This window comes from Micromys minutus, assembly GCF_963924665.1.
Source record: "Micromys minutus genome assembly, chromosome: 6".
Taxonomy (NCBI): Eukaryota; Metazoa; Chordata; class Mammalia; order Rodentia; family Muridae; genus Micromys; species Micromys minutus.
The window spans coordinates 9395819-9413931 of NC_137975.1; the positions used below are offsets into that span (position 1 = coordinate 9395819).

At 38.2% G+C, this 18113-nt stretch overlaps 1 protein-coding gene across 1 annotated transcript in view; it reads left to right on the forward strand.

Annotated features, from left to right (window-relative positions):
- LOC308421694 (contactin-associated protein like 5-1-like) overlaps positions 1–18113 on the forward strand; it is a gene marked incomplete at both ends in the record, with an annotated part of 497826 nt that overhangs the window by 121148 nt on the left and 358565 nt on the right. Inside the window, 2 exons of the mRNA XM_080918133.1 lie at positions 3842–3991; positions 7562–7733. Of these exons, the coding sequence (XP_080774259.1) occupies positions 3842–3991; positions 7562–7733 (322 nt within the window). The remainder of the gene's footprint in view (positions 1–3841; positions 3992–7561; positions 7734–18113) is intronic.

The following is an 18113-nucleotide window of genomic DNA, read 5'->3' on the forward strand; positions in this document are numbered from 1 at the left end:
TGGGGACTTCTCTTTTCTTAGAAGGAAAGGGGTGAGAGGCAGTGGCCTAAAACACAAGGCCTTCAGTGCCTGGTTTCTCTTTTTGTCTTTATCTATTTTCTATGAACTATTTCTCTATTTTCTGGGCAGATTTCAGTATTCTTGAATTTTTACTTAATGTGCTATGAACTCTCTCTCTTATTCTGTAACATTTCTAGACTGACCTTAGTAACAACTCTTTCTTCCCTGCCTGTAGTCACTCTCACACCAAGACCTGTAAATTTGCAACTGTTTACTCCTGTGTTTGTTTTGTTTTTGATTTTGTATTAGCATGTATTAATTATGTGCAGTTGGTTCATTATAACATTTTCACCCATGTGTATATTTTAATTATTTTCATCCCCATTATTTACTCTCTTGTTTTCTTATACTCTAGTTGAGCCTTCCTCTTCCAAACTGGTTCTCTACATTCATTGTATTTGCCTTTAATAACCCAATGGGTTCCATTAGTGTTGCTTACAAGAGCATGAATTGAGAGTTACAGGTTATGAATCACCTTACTGTTAACTATACTACTAAAGGGCATGCCCTCTTATCCAGCAACCATTAACTGGGTAGATATCTTGGTGGTTTGAGGCAAGTCCAACTCATCACACTTTATGATGGGATGTTTGGAAAACATTGTGAAAGTTTAAGTTTGGCAATCATAGTTCTTGAGAATTTAGAAGTCATGCTATTCCCAGATTTAGCCTAGGTATCTATTGTCTCAGTTGTTGGCTTTTCTTCTTCATCGGCTTAAAATCAAAGAATAGCATTTGCGTCTTTTGTTCAAATGTCCCTGCCTTTTAACTATAGTTCATTTAAAAATACAAAAGCATGTAATGTTAATGTCAGTACTCTCCCAACTTCAAGGCTGTTTGGGACTTGCTGTTCTGTTCATCAGTGTTAGTTCATATAAGTGCACATAGAACAAAAGTAGTGGTTATAATCACTAGAGTCATCATAAGTATGGTCACTGATTTCCCTTTTGCGGGTGAGGAAACTGAGTCCAAGAGAAAGAAGAAGCTCACCACATAGTCAGGCAAATTGAAGGTCATTTGAATGATGAACATGTGTCAGTTCTGTTAATCTGGGACCTGAGAAGTCAATACGACTGCTATGTTTTCTGATGCTCAGTGGGCCAGACACAACCCAGAGCCTCCATAGATAACATTTATTTTGGAAGGAAGTTGCTGGCCCTCCAAGAGCAACATTAATGCAGCTATATCAGTAATATAGGTTATTGCTGCCATGCAGCTGAAAGGGATCTGGATCAAAGGAACAGAACAGGTTGCTTTTAGTGAGGGCCTTCTATGTACTCCAAATACCTGGGAATTGTCTTCTGATTAGGTTTGATTGCTTTAATAATGATACTAAACAATCATGGTCCTCTTTATAGGTGATGTGTTGGTGTTCAGAGAATGCAAGTGTTACTTGTTATATTATATGATTAACTTAAACTATAAAACAAAAAAAAAAACTGTTTCCTTAGAAATTTGACATAGTAGCACCTGAAGACCCAGCTATTCCTCTCCTGGGCATATACCTAAAAAAATGTTCCAATATATAAAAAGGACACATGCTCCACCATGTTCATAGCAGCCTTATTTATAACAGCAAAACCTGGAAAAAAAAAAAGATGGTCTTCTACAAGGGAATGGATACAGAAATCCTGGTACATTTACACAATGGAGTACTACTCAGCTATTAGAAACAATGTTTTTTGAAATTCCTATGCAAATGGATGCAACTAGAAATTATCATACTGAGTGAGGTAACCCAGTCACAAAAGAACACACATGGTGTTCACTAACTGATAAGTGGATACTAGCTCCCCAAAGTTCTTAATACTAAAGAAAGAATTCACAGACATTATGAAGCTCAAAGAGAAGGCCAAAAGGTAGATGACTTAGTCCTTCTTAGAAGGGAGAACAAAACGCTCAAGGTAGGAAATACGAGGTCAAATAGAGGAGGAGAGATTGAAGAAAAGATCATTCAAAAGCTGCCTCACCTTGGGATTGATCACATATGTGGCCATCAAACCCAAGCACAATTGCTGATGCCAAGAAGTGCTTATTGGCAGGAATCAGATATGGATGCCTCCTCGGGGCCTCTGCCATAGTCATACAGATACAGCTGAGCATGCTTGCAGCTAACCATTGGACTTAACATCAGAACCCCAATGAAGGTGCTAAAGAAATAACTGAAGGAGCTGAAAGGGTTTCCAACCTCGTGGAAAGAACAATTTTATCAACCAACAAAACCCTCAGAATTCCTATGGACTAAAACACCAGCCACTGAGCACACATTGAGAGACCCATTGCTCCAGTTGCACATGTAGCAGAAAATAGAGATGCCTGGCATCAATGTGAGACGAGGCCTTTGGTCCAGTGAGGGTACATTTTCCCAGTGTAGGGGAATGCCAAGACACTGAAGTGGAGAGGGTGATTAGGAACAGGATGTGCTGTCATTGAGACAAGTGGAGAGGGAAGGGATGGTATCAGGGTGGGGAAAAGGGATAACATTTCAAATGGAAATTCAGAGAGTATTTAATTAAAAAAAAAAAACAGTTGAAATTCAGGATGACAGTTGAGCCAGTAAAGGTGCTTGCTACCAAGCCTGACCACTTAAGCTCAATCTCTAGGATGCAGGTAGTATATGCAGAAATTTAACTTGCTCAAACTGTCCTCTGACCTTCACGTGTACACCCCACCCCCTCCCTGACAGACACAGACAGTTGCTATTCAGTTGGCCTGTATCTTGACTGCCTTAGGAAACTCTCTGTGCCTTGCAATGGGGTGGCTTTGTCCAATTCATTAAACTGACATAAAAGTAGAAGTGCTCATGTCTGGAGAATGTGCCAATGTGAGGCCTGGGCAAGGGTAGTGGGATATGGAGGAGGGTATGGTCAAAGCATTTTATATTCTTAACTGTCTTTGAATATGTGTGATGATTAATGCTAATTAATCACCTTGATGGGATCTAGATTCACCCAGGAGACAGCCTCTAAGAACCACAAGAGGGATTGCAGAAAGTAAAGTTAGACTTAGAATATCTGTGAGGGACTTCCATGAGTATGGGAGTTGAATTAGCAGATGTATCCTTGAAACTCTAAGCAGGACCACTCCCTGTGCTGGAGATCTTGTCCTGGATTGTATACAGTAGAGAAAGTAGGCTGAGCATCAGCATATATTCATTCTTCTGTGTTTTGTAATTGTGGATGGGACATATCCAGGTGCTTCAAGCCCTTGTTGCCCTGACGTCCCTGCCACAATGTCACCACTGTATTCTTGATATGTGAGATAAAACGGAGCTTTTATCCTTTAATTTTGTTAGCATATTTTATCACAGAAGCATGGAAAGGAACTAAGAAAGTAAACTTGTATGATTAAATAAAAATTTTCACAGAGCTACTGAAGCCCAGCGATAGATAGCTATGTAGGGTATATGAATCCTGGTTTTGATTTTTGAAGCAAATGGTTTAAGCAAAAAGTTGCAAAAGGTTTCACTATCAGCAGGATGCAAACTACATAAAAATCAAAGGAATAAAATGTCCTATGCACCCTCTGTCTAAGGATACAATTTCTGGTATCATATTTGGATTTTTACAGGATTTTTTGAAGCTTTTTCCTTGGTAGCCACTGATCAGCATACTAATTAATAAACAGCATTTCTTTATTTTGCATAAATGCTCTACATATTTAATTTGTGCCCTTCATCTCAAAGAGGAAACTATCAAAAACGGTTTAGGAAAGGAGACTAACCTGTTAGGCAGAAAAGAAAGATGACTCTCATGAAATAGCTCTTCCTGTTTCTCTTGCAGGCAGTGGATTGAATGATGGCCAGTGGCATTCTGTCAGCATCATTGCCAGGAGGAATCGAGTTACTCTCACACTGGATAATGATGCTGCTTCCCCAGCTCCAGACACCTCCCAGATACAGATTTATTCTGGAAAGAGTTACTACTTCGGAGGTAAGTTCCACAGCCTTTGAGACATAAAATATAGAGGCAGGAAAATTATTTTATCATGTGTTTTGCAAGTTAAAAATCACACCATATTGGTGTGCATGCACACATGCAGGCATATTCCAACACCAAATAATGAGAAGTCAAAACCTCATACAACTGTTCAAATGTAAGCCGTCTAGGTCAGGAATAAGGGCTAAAGGACCTAGGCTATTAGACATGGGTTACTTAACTCACCCAAAGTAATTCTTGTAGCCATGCCAACCTCTGAGTCTCATACTAGAAAGGAGAAACTCATCTAATTTTTTTTAAAAGAAGGTAATAGTCATCAAGTAACCAAAGAGAGAAAATTCAAGTTGGAGACACCACCAGTCAGCATAGACCTCTTGGCCCTCCACTGCTATTTTACTTTGGGAGCCTCATTACCCTTTCCTATGTCTAGAAGATTTTCCACACCCATGAAGGGTGTCAGAGCAAAGTTGACATGAGTTAGGGCCTCCAAGAAACAGGAAAGAGCAATTGCAATTTCTAAGTTATTACCATTTCTTCTGTTTGCAGAACCCTTGCAATGTTTCTAGGAGCACAATAAATAAAACTGGATGGATAAATCTTATTATATGACATTTTGCCATCTTTAACACATTCACCCATTCTGAGTATTTTGAAGGTTGCTTTTATTGAATTAGATGTTTCATTCTATAGCCAGTGATCTATCTTACAAAAGCCACATCTAAAGAGGACTTAGTCTGTATGGCTCTCTGACTTCAGGCTCTTAAGATACAGTCTCTGAAGTCCTTTTGTAGAACATAGAGAACAAGCTCACTTTCAGAATTACTGGGAGGTATAAATGAGAGCAGAATGAAGACTTGGTGAAACCTAGGGGAGGACTTATTCAGCATATAAAAGGCACTTGTCTTTATGAGCTCACCCAGTGCACACTCAACTCTCCCACCTTTTTCCCTTATATAATATAGAAAACAATACAATCTTATCTTAAAGTTGCCAGTTCCTTCCCATGAGGTAACTGAACGCAAGCATTGCACAATAGTATCCACTGGAGAGATAACAAGATGAATCCATGGGCACAGACATTTGTTGCTCAAACCTGAAGACTTGAGTTCTGTTCTTGGAATCTGTAGTGGAAAAATGGAATGGGCTCCACAATCTATCTCCTATCTTTCGTACACTCGAGATGGTACATGCATGCACACAGTCTGTCTTCCTCAAACAAAATAACAGAAATAATAGTAATGGAAATGGCACATATAGTGTAGTTACCTAGAGCTTGCCATATACTTACCATAACTCTACACTGAGCTCTTCCCCAAATCCTGTAGTCTCCTTGCTATAAAATCTACAAATCACCCCTTTCTTCCTATGTATGTGGATCTTCAAGTACAAAAATATTTGCATAGGCACAGAATACATATCTAGGGTCTCTTTGAAAAGAAGCTGTTTTAGATTTTAGCATGAGGAAGAACCATGGTCCTTAACCCACAATGGCCATTACAGGTCCAGTCATAGCATGTACCTTTGGATGATCTTGTGTCTGTATGATAGATAATAAGGCTGATGTTTGGTGAATAAAATGATCTGTATGGCTCAGTCATAAAAGTCTTTCTCTGTTAGCATAAAAACTTGGGTTTGGACCCCTAGAGTCCTCAAAAAGATAGACTTTGTAACACAAGACTGTAACTTTCATACCAGTCATGCCAACCAAAGACATGTCCTCAGAGAATGTCGAAAACATCATTTCCTGAAGTTGTAATCTAGTGCAGCAGTTCTAATCTCTGCATTAGCTGTGGTTCTTGCGCACCCATGATCATGTACATTGTCACTCTAAGAGTAATAAAATCATAATTGAAGGAGGCATTATGGACATTCAGGGTTTGGAGCAGTTCTATAGTAAAACGAGGAAAGCCAAAAAATGCTGAGCAATGGTCTTAACCCTAAACTGTACGTTCTAGATTACAAGGGGTTTTCCAACAATGGAGGAAGAATGAGGGTCAGGAATTTATTCCCAGGAAAAGTGGCTTTGAATAATTATGGTATAATAATATCCTAAAATATCACTGAGATATAATGGCTTTCCTCCTCTCAGCTAGTATATTGCTTAATTCTAAGTGGGTTTTTCAGAGTGCTAGACTTAGAACATGAAGATTTATGTATGATTTGAACAGTGTTTAAACAAAATCTCCACATGCAGATTGTAAACTTAAGGAACGTAAAAAATGAGCTTCCACAATAATAGTCAACTTCCATAAATTTTCTCTACAGTTTCAATTAGAAGTTGTAGCATCTCTTCATTTTATAGTGTGCATGTGAGCTGTTAACCAGCTGCCAGGCTTCAGCCCTGCAGTGATTATCTATTAGAGATGAGTGAAGTAATGCCTCTTTTTATGGCATATTGCCATATTTTCAAGCACACATTGCAATGTGCTCTGCACCTATGAAATTCACTGAGATAGAATTAGCATTTTTATTTTTTTAAGAACACTCACTCTTTAAGAAGTGTGGTATTAACCTTTCTCGTGTGCTATTACAGCCTGTAATCATGTGCACTTAGCCCGCCATTCTCTTAATGTCTGGATTTGTTTTATACAGCATGTCAAAATCCTGCTTGGTTCCTTAGTGCACCTTTCTCGGGAGCTTATCTTGTTAATGCTCCACCAGAAAAATTACACAGCTGTGATCCTTACCAGAGTAACATTTCCTAGAAAGTGTTATTCAGAATGAAATTGGGAATTTAGATGTATGTTTTGAGAGACAACAAATAGTCTGGAGTACTTACAATATATGAAGAGCATGTGAAGGATGCCATTCAAAGAAAAGACAAATATGTTTCCAGCAAAAAAGTAGTGTGTGTGTGTGTGTGTGTGTGTGTGTGTGTGTGTGTGTGTGTGTGAGAGAGAGACTCAGTTGGTAAAATGCTTGCCTTGCTACCATTAGAAGCTAAGTGTGGATTCTGAGCATCCATATAAAACACTAGGCATGGTATGCATCCCCTTGAGTTTTAGTGCTGGATAGGCTGAGTTAAGCTGGCTCCCGAGGTTCACTGAAAACCCAACCTACATGAGTCACCAAGTTTCCATGTGGGTGAGGAGGCTGTGTCACACCAAGTAAAGTGACAGGTTGTAGATGAAGGCAGAGACCTGGAGCTCATGACCTGGTTCACAAAAGATACCATTTTTCAAAGAATACATTGGAAGTAGCAGAGAAAGATATCTTGATGCCAACCTTCAGCTTCTACATATAACCACACAAAACGCTGCATTTTTAGGTATGCACCACACACACACACACACACACACACACACACAAACACACACACACAGGGGCTTAAGGTACATGTTATACCAATGATGTTCCCTTTGGCACTTTTTTCCTTTATAGTGACAGCATCTCCATTTTGCATAATTTTTGTACCTCTTCCTGAGCTCGAATTTACAACTAAGGTATGCCCTACTATGAATAACAATGTGCCCAAATAATTAGACTCAAGGTTTTCGATCAGTAGGTTGCCAAAGCAATGACAGATCATTCCAGTGCTCTTCATCTTTTCTCTCTGTCCCACAGGGTGCCCTGACAATCTCACCGATTCCCAATGCTTAAACCCCATTAAGGCTTTCCAAGGCTGCATGAGGCTCATCTTTATTGATAACCAGCCCAAGAACCTCATTTCAGTTCAGCAAGGTTCCCTGGGGAATTTTAGTGATTTACACATTGATCTGTGTAGCATCAAAGACAGGTAATTATTGTCTTGTCTCCTCTGTTCTCCCACCCTTTCCCATTCTCACTGTTCTGATGATGAGTTTCTTTAAGCAAAATTGTAATCTGCAGACAGTAGCCACATTAGATATAATTGAGTTGCCTAATAGAAAATATTTCTGCAAGGATTTCAGGCCCAGAGAAAACATCTTAAATTGGTTGAGTCTCTTCATGTTGACTTGCAGTAAATGGGATATGCAAATTAAATCAAAATACAAATTTGTGAAAGGATTAAAATTTTATGCATAAACAACATTTGATTATGTTGAAGTAGAGTAAACCATAAAAGAGGGCTAAATTGCTCTCCCTAAACCATTTCATTCCTTGCCTGCTGTGGGTATCCTTCCCATAATGTTAAAAGCTTCAGCAAATCAACAGCTAAGGGTTTGGCTGTGCTCACTGTGGATGTACCCAATTGGGGATGGCTGGTCCATGATACCATGGACCCCATTCACTATTTTTCTTGCTACAAAATAGTACAGACAGTAATCTACTGAGAACCAGTATGACACTTAGTTTCTTTTTGCATCTCTCTTATGATTTGACTCATTTTATGGTAAAGGGTTCTAGATTTAAAGTAAAAAGTAGAATGGATGGTGAGTTTCAGTAGTATTTTGTCATGTTCCTTCTATAGCACCTACCCCCTTTCTTCTTCTAATTCTGCTTACCCCTTTAAGATACTGATGAGCAGGTAGGTAAGTAGGATTTGTTAAGTGGATAACTATGTGTTGGTATTAGAGGTCTTTGGCTACATTAATTAGCCATTGCTATAAACTGTTATGTACCCTGATTTGTGAAAGTGATACCAGTAAGTTCATACCACTGTGAGAATGAGGAATTAAATCAAGGAACATTGGATAGTTAATTGAATTACATGTTAAAGTATAATGCAATGTCATGCTTGACCAAGCTGATAGAAGATATTGTCCTAGAATGGCCAGAAAACAGAACATGGCTTCTAAGTGTTACCAAGTCAAAATAATTTGACTTTGCATTCAAAATATCCAGTACTGGCATGCATTTTATTACTAACAGCATCTGATAGCTTTTTTGGGGGGAATATGTATTTGTTGAGAAGAAAGTAATTGCTGACTCCTTCAATCCATAATGTTTTAGGTTCAGTTGACAAACTTCAGCTTTTAGGTCAGGAAAGGAAGGCATGGCTTCCACATAACTGGGTGTGTGGACTAGGAATTATCACAATGAAAGCATTTGTGCTAGCAGATTTTGGTTTCCTGTTCTATGTGAGAACCGAGAAGGAACATTAGCAGATATGGCTAGAGACACAAGTTCAGAAAAATATTGATAGAGCTAAGGAAGTTAGGGAGATTATAATTTCTCCCAATCCAGAGAGAAGTTAACAAAAGCATCAGCTGCCTTTATTGTGGAACATGGGAAATCAGCCTTGAAGAACATGGACTCAGCTAATGATGGAAATGGCCACCATCAGTAGACAGAAACATTAGCACACATTTCTGATACTATTGCACATGGGATTTCTAATATATCACTGACTATTTCTTATTCTTATGCTTATTTTTCCACTTGACCAACTGGGAATGTGGGTAATAAAATGTGTGCTTCAGTAATTTAGAGGTCTCCAAATCAAAGCTGTTACAGGAAATGGATGCCATCCCAAGTCTATATTTTCGTCAATGGAGAAACTTCTAAATACATCATCTGGTGCAGGATTTTATGTATTACAGATCAATACAGGACATTTGTCACCTGTGGTATCTTTGGTACCTAAGCATACAACCAGGGAATGTCTCATTATTTTGGATTACATGAAAGTCATTGCAATCAGTTCTGAACTTTACTTTTGTGTACTTGTAGTTTTGAGTAATTATATTACATACAGTTGTGTTTAGTTTAATTGTATAATAAGCAATGTTGATGGTGTATATCATTTGAATTGCAATCACTTTCTTATTTATCTGGTTTGCATTTATCTAGTTTGTTTGAATCTGAGAGGCAGGGTGTGGGGTTCCAAAGACAGTTGTTTCCTGAGTATTGAGTTTTTATTTAATTTTTGAAATAAAGAGAATGTCATACGGAAGTTTATATACATGTAAACTAGTAACAGCTGTAGAAGCAAGGAGGAAAAATATGTTGTAGAGATGCATAAAATAAAAAGGCAATCTGTCAGAGACCATGCATGGTAAGAGAAGCCTCAGTGCTGGGAAAATAGATGTGGGGGGTCTCTGATGCTCCTTATCTATCTCAAACAGGGATGTTTGCTCCATTTGACATGTATGAATGTGTTAGCCAGCTGGTATGAATCTGCCTGCTAGGTAGAGTTAGGGTTGACCCTGGCCATGGTTTCACTACATGTGGTCCTGGCTAAAAAGACTATGGAAGCCTGAGAATATCCTCTTAGACAGCTGATTCTAAGACCTCTACCCTTGTATTCTATGTCCCTTTTCTCCTTCACAGTGAAGTGTTGCACACCTACACACTCCTGCTTTTCTTCTTTTGTTTCCACCTATGTCTCTTATTTAAATATCTTAGTGCTAGTCACTTGGGAAAAATATGAAATATGGAAAGCCTGTAGCAATCTTCAAGGAAAATGGTACAAAGTTGCAAATCTTAAGATGCTTCTCAGTGAGCCCTTTGAAATGATACCTACAAATCTGTAGGCTGTTTCTTTTGAGTTTTTTTTAAGTCTGGCCTTGAAACATCACTTATGGCTGGAGAAATGTCTCACTGGGTAAGAGTGCTTGCTTTACAAGCATGAGGTTCTGAGATCAGATTCTAGCACACATGTAAGCAACTAAGCAAGGTAACACAAGGATACCTGTAACACAATTGCTATGGGAACTAGAGATGGACACTTTCTGGAGCTTCCCAGTTGCCCCCCTACTTAGAACAACAGAAGCAGCAGCAAAAACAAAATCAAAATCACCTAACTCAAGAAAAAGAACATGCATCAAAAGAATAAGATGAAGAATGATAGAGGAAGATGCTGACACCCTCCTTCTGCCCTATACTTACGTGTTCACAGGAATATGCATACATGTACATACATGTATGTAAACCCACTCATACACAGTAATGTCGATAAATTTTATTAATACTGACAGACCTTGTTTTTGGTGCAGCTTTCTAAGGTTCCAGAGAAAATTTGAATACAAGTCTTATTCACTGTGAGCTACCCTCATGCAGCAATATAATTGAGGAAGTTCCTTAGATATTATCCAGTCCCAGTACCAGTGCCAGAAAAGGCCATTATGTGAAGGCTGAAAAATTAATTATGGAATCAGAACTTATTTATGTAGGCTCTGCTATTTTATTGTAAGTACATTTTCTTCTAATCCTTTTGAAAATTGAAACCATTTAGGTTTTTAGATTGTTTTTAGATTCCTACATATTCGTACAGCCAAATATGTCATAAACACAATGTTATCCTTCTATTTCTGTTTTTTTTTTTTTTTTTTTTTACCACATTCCCTTCTAAGAAAAACATGTGTCTCACTCTCTGGTCAAGATTCTTAGCTTTTCAGCTTGAGCATGGAAAGCTACAAACACAGAAGATGGGAAAACATTATGTTCGATAATATGCACAAATCCTGATACAGCCCACTCCATGTGTGGGAGTGTGTTAAAAATGGTGGGTAATATAAAAAGAATACATGTGTGGTAATGCATATTCCTGAGCTCCTTTCTAAAATGGAACAGCTTTATATTAGGTGCTAGGAAAGCCATGGTAAGGGTAATGCCCACTCCTTCTGAGCACTTCTCTCTAAGTGCGAAATGCTACAATATGGTATTCTCTATTTGTGCTTGAAATGAGCTGAAATAAAGCCAGGATTTCTCTGCTGCTTTTTTTCTTTTTTAATTTATTATATTTTGCCCTGTTTCATGAAGGAAAAGGAATGACTGCATTCTATGTATAGTTACTGAATAAACATTCTTTAAATAATTCACCCTTGAACTATCTCCACAATCTTATAAAGCTTAAATGGCACTTCAGCTGTGGATGATGCACTATATCACGGTGCACAGTGGAACCTGGTAGAAATGAAATTTCTGGGGCTGTGAGATGGTCCAGCAGTTAGCCCTTGCTGCATTGGGAGAGGACCAGAGTTTCATTCCCAGCACCCACATTGGTGGCTCATAAGTATTAGAAACTCTAGATTCAGTAGATATGAGTTTCTCTTCTAGTATCCGTGCATACCTACATATATAATTAAAAAAAAATAAAGTAAATTTTAAAGGAATTAGTTGTATCTAGGTGCCAATCTGGGAGTGAGGAAGAGATTTTAGGATGTTCTACTGGAAATACTAAAGAACACTCATTTAAGATCTTTGGGTTTGTGACCAATGCTAGGAATGTTTGCCAACTGCTTATTTAAGGTCACATATTAAGGGCCACAGGAGTCAGATTCACGTTTAGTTTTTGTAAATACCTCAGTCTATGGAAGTGTGTAGCATCTGTTGCTAATGTTCAGAAGAGGAGTAAGGGCTTGCGTGGCCAGAGATAGGAAGACATAGTAAAAAAAAGATGACATGAAGGAACTCACTTGAGGAGTGGAATAGGCTTAGGGAAATCAAGAAGCATAGACCAGGCACTTGTTGTGGATGGCATAAGGTAGGACCTAGAGGATAGAAATCACTGAATATCTGTTTACATGACCAAAAGACTTCACCCCACTGGCTAATGGCGGTGCCTCATAATGAATGAAAAACAAGGCCAGAGGAGCTAGCCAGCACAATAATGTGTCTGCAGTATAAGTCAAATTAGTAGCTTATCTAGAAATAATACAACGAGCCATGGGAAGTGTGAATGTGTATACTTGTGTCTGTTTTGTGTGTTTGTGTGTGTGTGTGTTGTGTATGTATGTATATGTGTGTTATATGTGTGTGATCCCAGATACAATAGGGGATCATCATTAACTACAATTTCTTTTTTTCTCATGTTTTATTAGATACTCTATATTTATGTTTGAGATATTATCCCTTTATCTTCCCTACTCTCATCCCCCGTCCCCCTCCATTTGCCTTCACAAAGGTACACTACCTCATAATCACCCTCTCCACCCCATTGACTTTGCATTCCCCAACATTGTGATAAATATGTCCTCCCTGGACAGATAGCCTCTTCTCACATTGATGCCAGACACTGGTATCTTTAGCTACATATGAAACTGAATAAACAGGTTTCTCAATGTGTGCTCAAAGATTGGTGTTTTAGTCCTTGGGAGTTTTGGAGGATTTGGTTGGTTGATAATATTGTTCTTCCCATAAAGTTGCTACCCCTTAAAGCTCCTTCAGTCTTTTCTTTAGCACCATCATTGGATTCCCCAAGTTCAGTTTGATGGTTAGCTGCAGGCCTGCTCAGCTGTATATATATGATCCAGACATAGTCCCTGAGGAGGCATCTCTATATGGTTCCTGCCAGTAAGTATTTCTTGGCATCAGCTATAGTTCTTGGATTTGGTAGCTGCATATGTGGTGGATCCCTGGTGCGATGGCTTCTGAATGATCTTTTCTTCAATCCCAGTTCCTCTATTTGACCTTGCATTTCTTCCTGTGAGTGTTTTGTTCTCCCTTCTAAGAAGAACAAAGGCATTTCAATTTTTGCATTCCTTCTTTTTGAGCTTCTTTTCTGTGAATTATTTCTTGGGTATTCAGAGCTTTTGGGGGCTAGTATTTGTTTATCAGTGAGTGCATACCATGTGTTTTCTTTTGTGACTGGGTTACCTCATTCAGGATGACAGTCTCTAGTTCCATCCATTTCCATTTGCCTACAAATTTCATGAAGTCATAGTTTATAATAGCTGAGTAGTACACCATTGTGTAAATATACCACACTTTCTGTGTCCACTCTTCTGTTGATAGTCATCTGGTTTCTTTTCAGCTTCTGGCTATTATAAACAAGGCTGTTATAAACATGGTAGAGCATATGTCCTCCTTACATGTTGGAATATCTTTGTGTAGATAGCCAGGAGTTGAATAGTTGAGTTTTCAGGTAGTACTATGTTCAATTTTCTGAGAAACTGCCAGACTTATTTCCAGAGTAGTTGTACCAACTTACAACTCTACCAAGAGTGGAGGAGTGTTCCTCTTTCTCCACATCCTCTCCAGCATCTGCTTTCACCTGAGTTTTTGACCTTAGCCATTTTAGGTGTTGTGAGGTAGAATCTCAGGGTTGTTTTGATTTGCATTTGTCTTATGACTAGAGATGTTGAGCATTTCATTAGGCATTTCTCAGCCATTTGATATTCTTTAGTTGAGAATTTCTTGTTTAGCTTTGTACCCCATTTTGAATAGGATTATCTGATTCTGTAGAGTCTGGGTTCCTGAGTTCTTTGTATATATTGGATACTAGACCTCTATCAGATGTGTGATTGGTAAATATTCTTTTCCAATCTGTTGGCTGCCATTTGTCTTCTTGAACAGCATCCTTAGCCTTACAGATGCTTTGCAATTTTGTGAGGTCCCATTTGTGGAATCTTGATCTTAGATCATAAGCCATTAGTGTCTTGTTCAGGAAAAATTTCCCCATGCCTAAGTGTTCTAACCTCTTCACCACATTCTTTTTAATAGTTTCGGTGTACGTGGGTTTATGTGGAGGTCTGTGATCCAGTTGCATTTGAGCTTTGTACAAGAAAAAGAGGATGGATCAATTTACATTTCTCTACATACTGACTGCCAGTTGTACCAGCACCATTTGTTAAAGATGCTAAAGTGCTTCCTAAATTTAAGTCCACATTTGCCAAACATAAAAAATAAATTGGTTTGTGTATTCAAATTAAAAATCAGAATGGAGGTTGTATAATTCAGCTGGCAAATTGGTGAGTCCCAAGTGTCTGAGAGTGACAGAATGAATACACATTGTAAAGGGCAGTCCAGTCACCAGGCTTTGCTTAAACCAAGCTAAACTCTGTAGTGTATGTATGAAGACTTTTGTACTGGCAGAGAGGGGATGAAAACCTGTTGGCAGTGGTTAAAACAAGAACTGCAGAGAGTATCACAAGTTACTGTAATTTGCAGTAATATGACATAATTCCCCAACATCTCCAGCATCTCAGAACCACAAGAAGTCAAGTGTTAGAAAAGAGTAAGTACCACATTCTCAGAGCTTGAGTCACAGTCCATTGGACATTTTCTACTAATATTCACTCAACATAATACATAAAAAATCTCTAAGAATAAGATACTTTGTACACTATTGTTTTTGTAAATGGAGATGTGGAGGAGTTCAGTCACAAAAATTATTGCCAGTTCCATCATGAGATCTGAGTTGGAGTCCCAGAACTCTCCTAAATGTGCCAAGTGCAATGGCATTCTTGAGGTCTCATCTCAGGGAAGTTGGAGACTGATGGATCTATGAGGATTATTCACCAAACAGCCTGGCTGACTTGCTGAGTTCTGGGTAAAATTGAGAGACTGTGCCTAAAAAAATAGGCAGAATAACAACCAGAAGAATGACAATCATACTCTTTCTCCAGCCTCGATGAACACATGTGTACAGTCATGAATAGACAGACAAAAGACACACACAAACATACATACATTCCCACACACACACCCTAAAGCACCCAAAACTCTAACTGTTTTCTATGAATACTGAATTTATAGTATGGGATTTTTAAATGATGTGATCTCAAATTATAGGCTCATGCTTTAGAAGAGGAAGCAGGGTAGCAGAGAATGATTCCTTCAGACACAGTTCATCCCCAAACCTGTGCCCACTTTCTTTTTTTTCACAGTTTTATTTATTTATTTTTTCTTACAACTTTATTTTAAAAAGAGAGATACATGTGTACATTTTTCAAAGCATTTTGACATAAAACTATATGAATATATTTTAGTCAGTACGTGATTCTTTTAAAGGTTTGATAGTATGCATTGAAATCTTACTAGTTACAATGAGCATAAAGTACATGTAGAACAGAATGTAACATGGAAACAGTCAGAGTTTTTTTGGTGTGTATAGATTAAACATAATGATTGTTACTGTGTTACAAATGGAGCTAGCTGGCTTTAATTATGCATTTCTATATGTACATGTGTCCATATGTGCAAGTATATATGTCCTGAAGGCCATAGGCTCTTGCCTGCTATCTTTTTTCAACTACTTTTCACCTTATTTTTGAAGACAGATTTTCTCATTGAACCTGAGTTTCCTTGGCTACTGCATATTACTTCCCTAGTATATATGAGACTCTCACAGACATCCCCTGTACTTTCTGAAAGAACTGAAACTTTATCTAATCCCCACTGTTGCTCAAACCTCTCTTACAATTCACACAGCTCTTCCCTTGTTTAATTGCTTGCCCTTCACTGTCTAGCTGTAATCATTACATGTGCTCTACGTTAGAGACTTCTTGATTTTAAATATTGTATTCTGCAGAGAGCATATGCTTTAAGATAAGCCATAAACAGAACATTTCTAACTTTAAAAACATTTACTTTTGGTGGTTGTGGATGAACTACACAAAAATATTATATAAGTAAACAGCATTCTTTGCTGTTGGGTATAATATTTACTCAAGATGAAGAATAAACTTAGAAAAAATTGGTATCCACTTAAGACTCTCCACACTGGGAGAGGGTAGAAATCCAGTTGACACAGATTTGAGCACATAGCAAGAAATGTAACACACATAACTGAAGTTCAATGCTAGTAAATAATTCCCACACTTCTATAGCATGTTAGAACTAAAGTGAAGCTAATGTACACAGCTCGAGCCAGAGATATGAACTTTCCTGTGATACATGCTCAACAGAATTAAATAATGACATGTTTTCTATGGAGTGAGGAATTCATTCTTTCACTGCTTTTGCATCTTGAAAACTTCCCCCACAGGTAGTGTCAGACTTTGCTCTGCTTGAAAACCAAGAATACCTAATAAAAGTGCTACCAGTGCCAGCTGTCACTACTCTGTATCCAGGAGCTAGTGAGGATATGTTTGTTTAGCAAGGTGATCATAAAATTAGACAAGCAATCCACAGTGAAGTGTTTGAGAAACATAATCTACAAACAATAGAGGGGAAGAAAGCACACTAGCACAATATCCATATTACAATCTTATGCCTTAAGGAAAAAAAAAGGAAGGCATGTCTGGAGTGTGGAGAGAAGGCAGCTGATGAGAAAGAAGAAACAGACCATGACTGCAGTGAATGTTAATGATGTGACTGGTATTCCCATAGTGAGACATGGGGAGGGTACAGTGGGAATCCAGGCAGCTCCTGGATGCCAGACTAGCAGCTGTGAAGTTGGCTCTGTCTGTCTGGAGGGATGGAGGCATAAGTAGTGGTCCTGAGGGTGCTAAGAGGTTTGTGTCCCTGTCTGCCTTTATCTGAAAGCAGAATTGCCAAAGAGTATCAAATTCTCATCAGCCCAGAAAGCAAGAGAGGAAGTGTACACTGTTTTCCTCATCTTTATTAAAATTATATGGCAGTGACTCTGTTCTTCACTTATTTATTGGCTATGGCAGACTCCACCATTTTCTGGTCTGAAAAAAAAATGTGTCTAACTTCAACCAAATGTGGTTTAGCATGTGAGGGTGTGGGGGTATGTGTGTTTCTGTCTGTCTGTGTTTCTGTGTTTCTGTCTGTCTGTCTGTCTAGGGATGTGTGTACATGTATGTGTATATATATGTATGTAGGTCCAAGGTCAATGCAAAGTTTCTTTCTCAGTTGTTTTCCTTCCTTAATCTTTGAGACAGGATCTCTTATTAAGCTTATTTATTATACCTCACTGCTTTGGCTATACTGAGGACCCAGGAAGCTCCAGGGATCCTACTTCCTGTTTTTCAGGGATACAGCTACAGATGCATACCACGCTGTTAAACTTTTACATACATTCTAAGGATCCAAACCCAGCTCCTCATGGTTTCATAACAAGTAGTTAACTGACTAATCCATATTCCCAATCCATAAATGCCACTAAAAATAGTGATAAAGGAATATAAAAGATGGGTGCTTTTTATCCTCTTTGAATATTTTTTCTTATTTTCTTTCTGTATTTGAGCCTAAGTAGGAATACTTAAATATAGTAAAAAATATGAATACACAGGTTTCATGACACAGCCTATTATATACTAATTATGTGCCTCAGAACTAAAAAGAATAATATTGAAACATAATCCCTTCTCATTTTACAAGAGAGGGAGCTAACACTGACAGGTGCTAAATGACTTTATCAAGTTACACAGACAATAAGGATTTTTATTAGAAGTTTTACAGGCTCCTGAGATCCTTTGAAACTTCTAAAATGTTTCTCCTTGAAAGTTATGCTACACACTGAACATGTCTCTGTGAGCCATCTGGAATATTCAGGATAACATCTATGCAAAGCTCTACTGTGCCTAAAAGTAGGCTGATGTTGAAGGAGGAACATGTCACATTA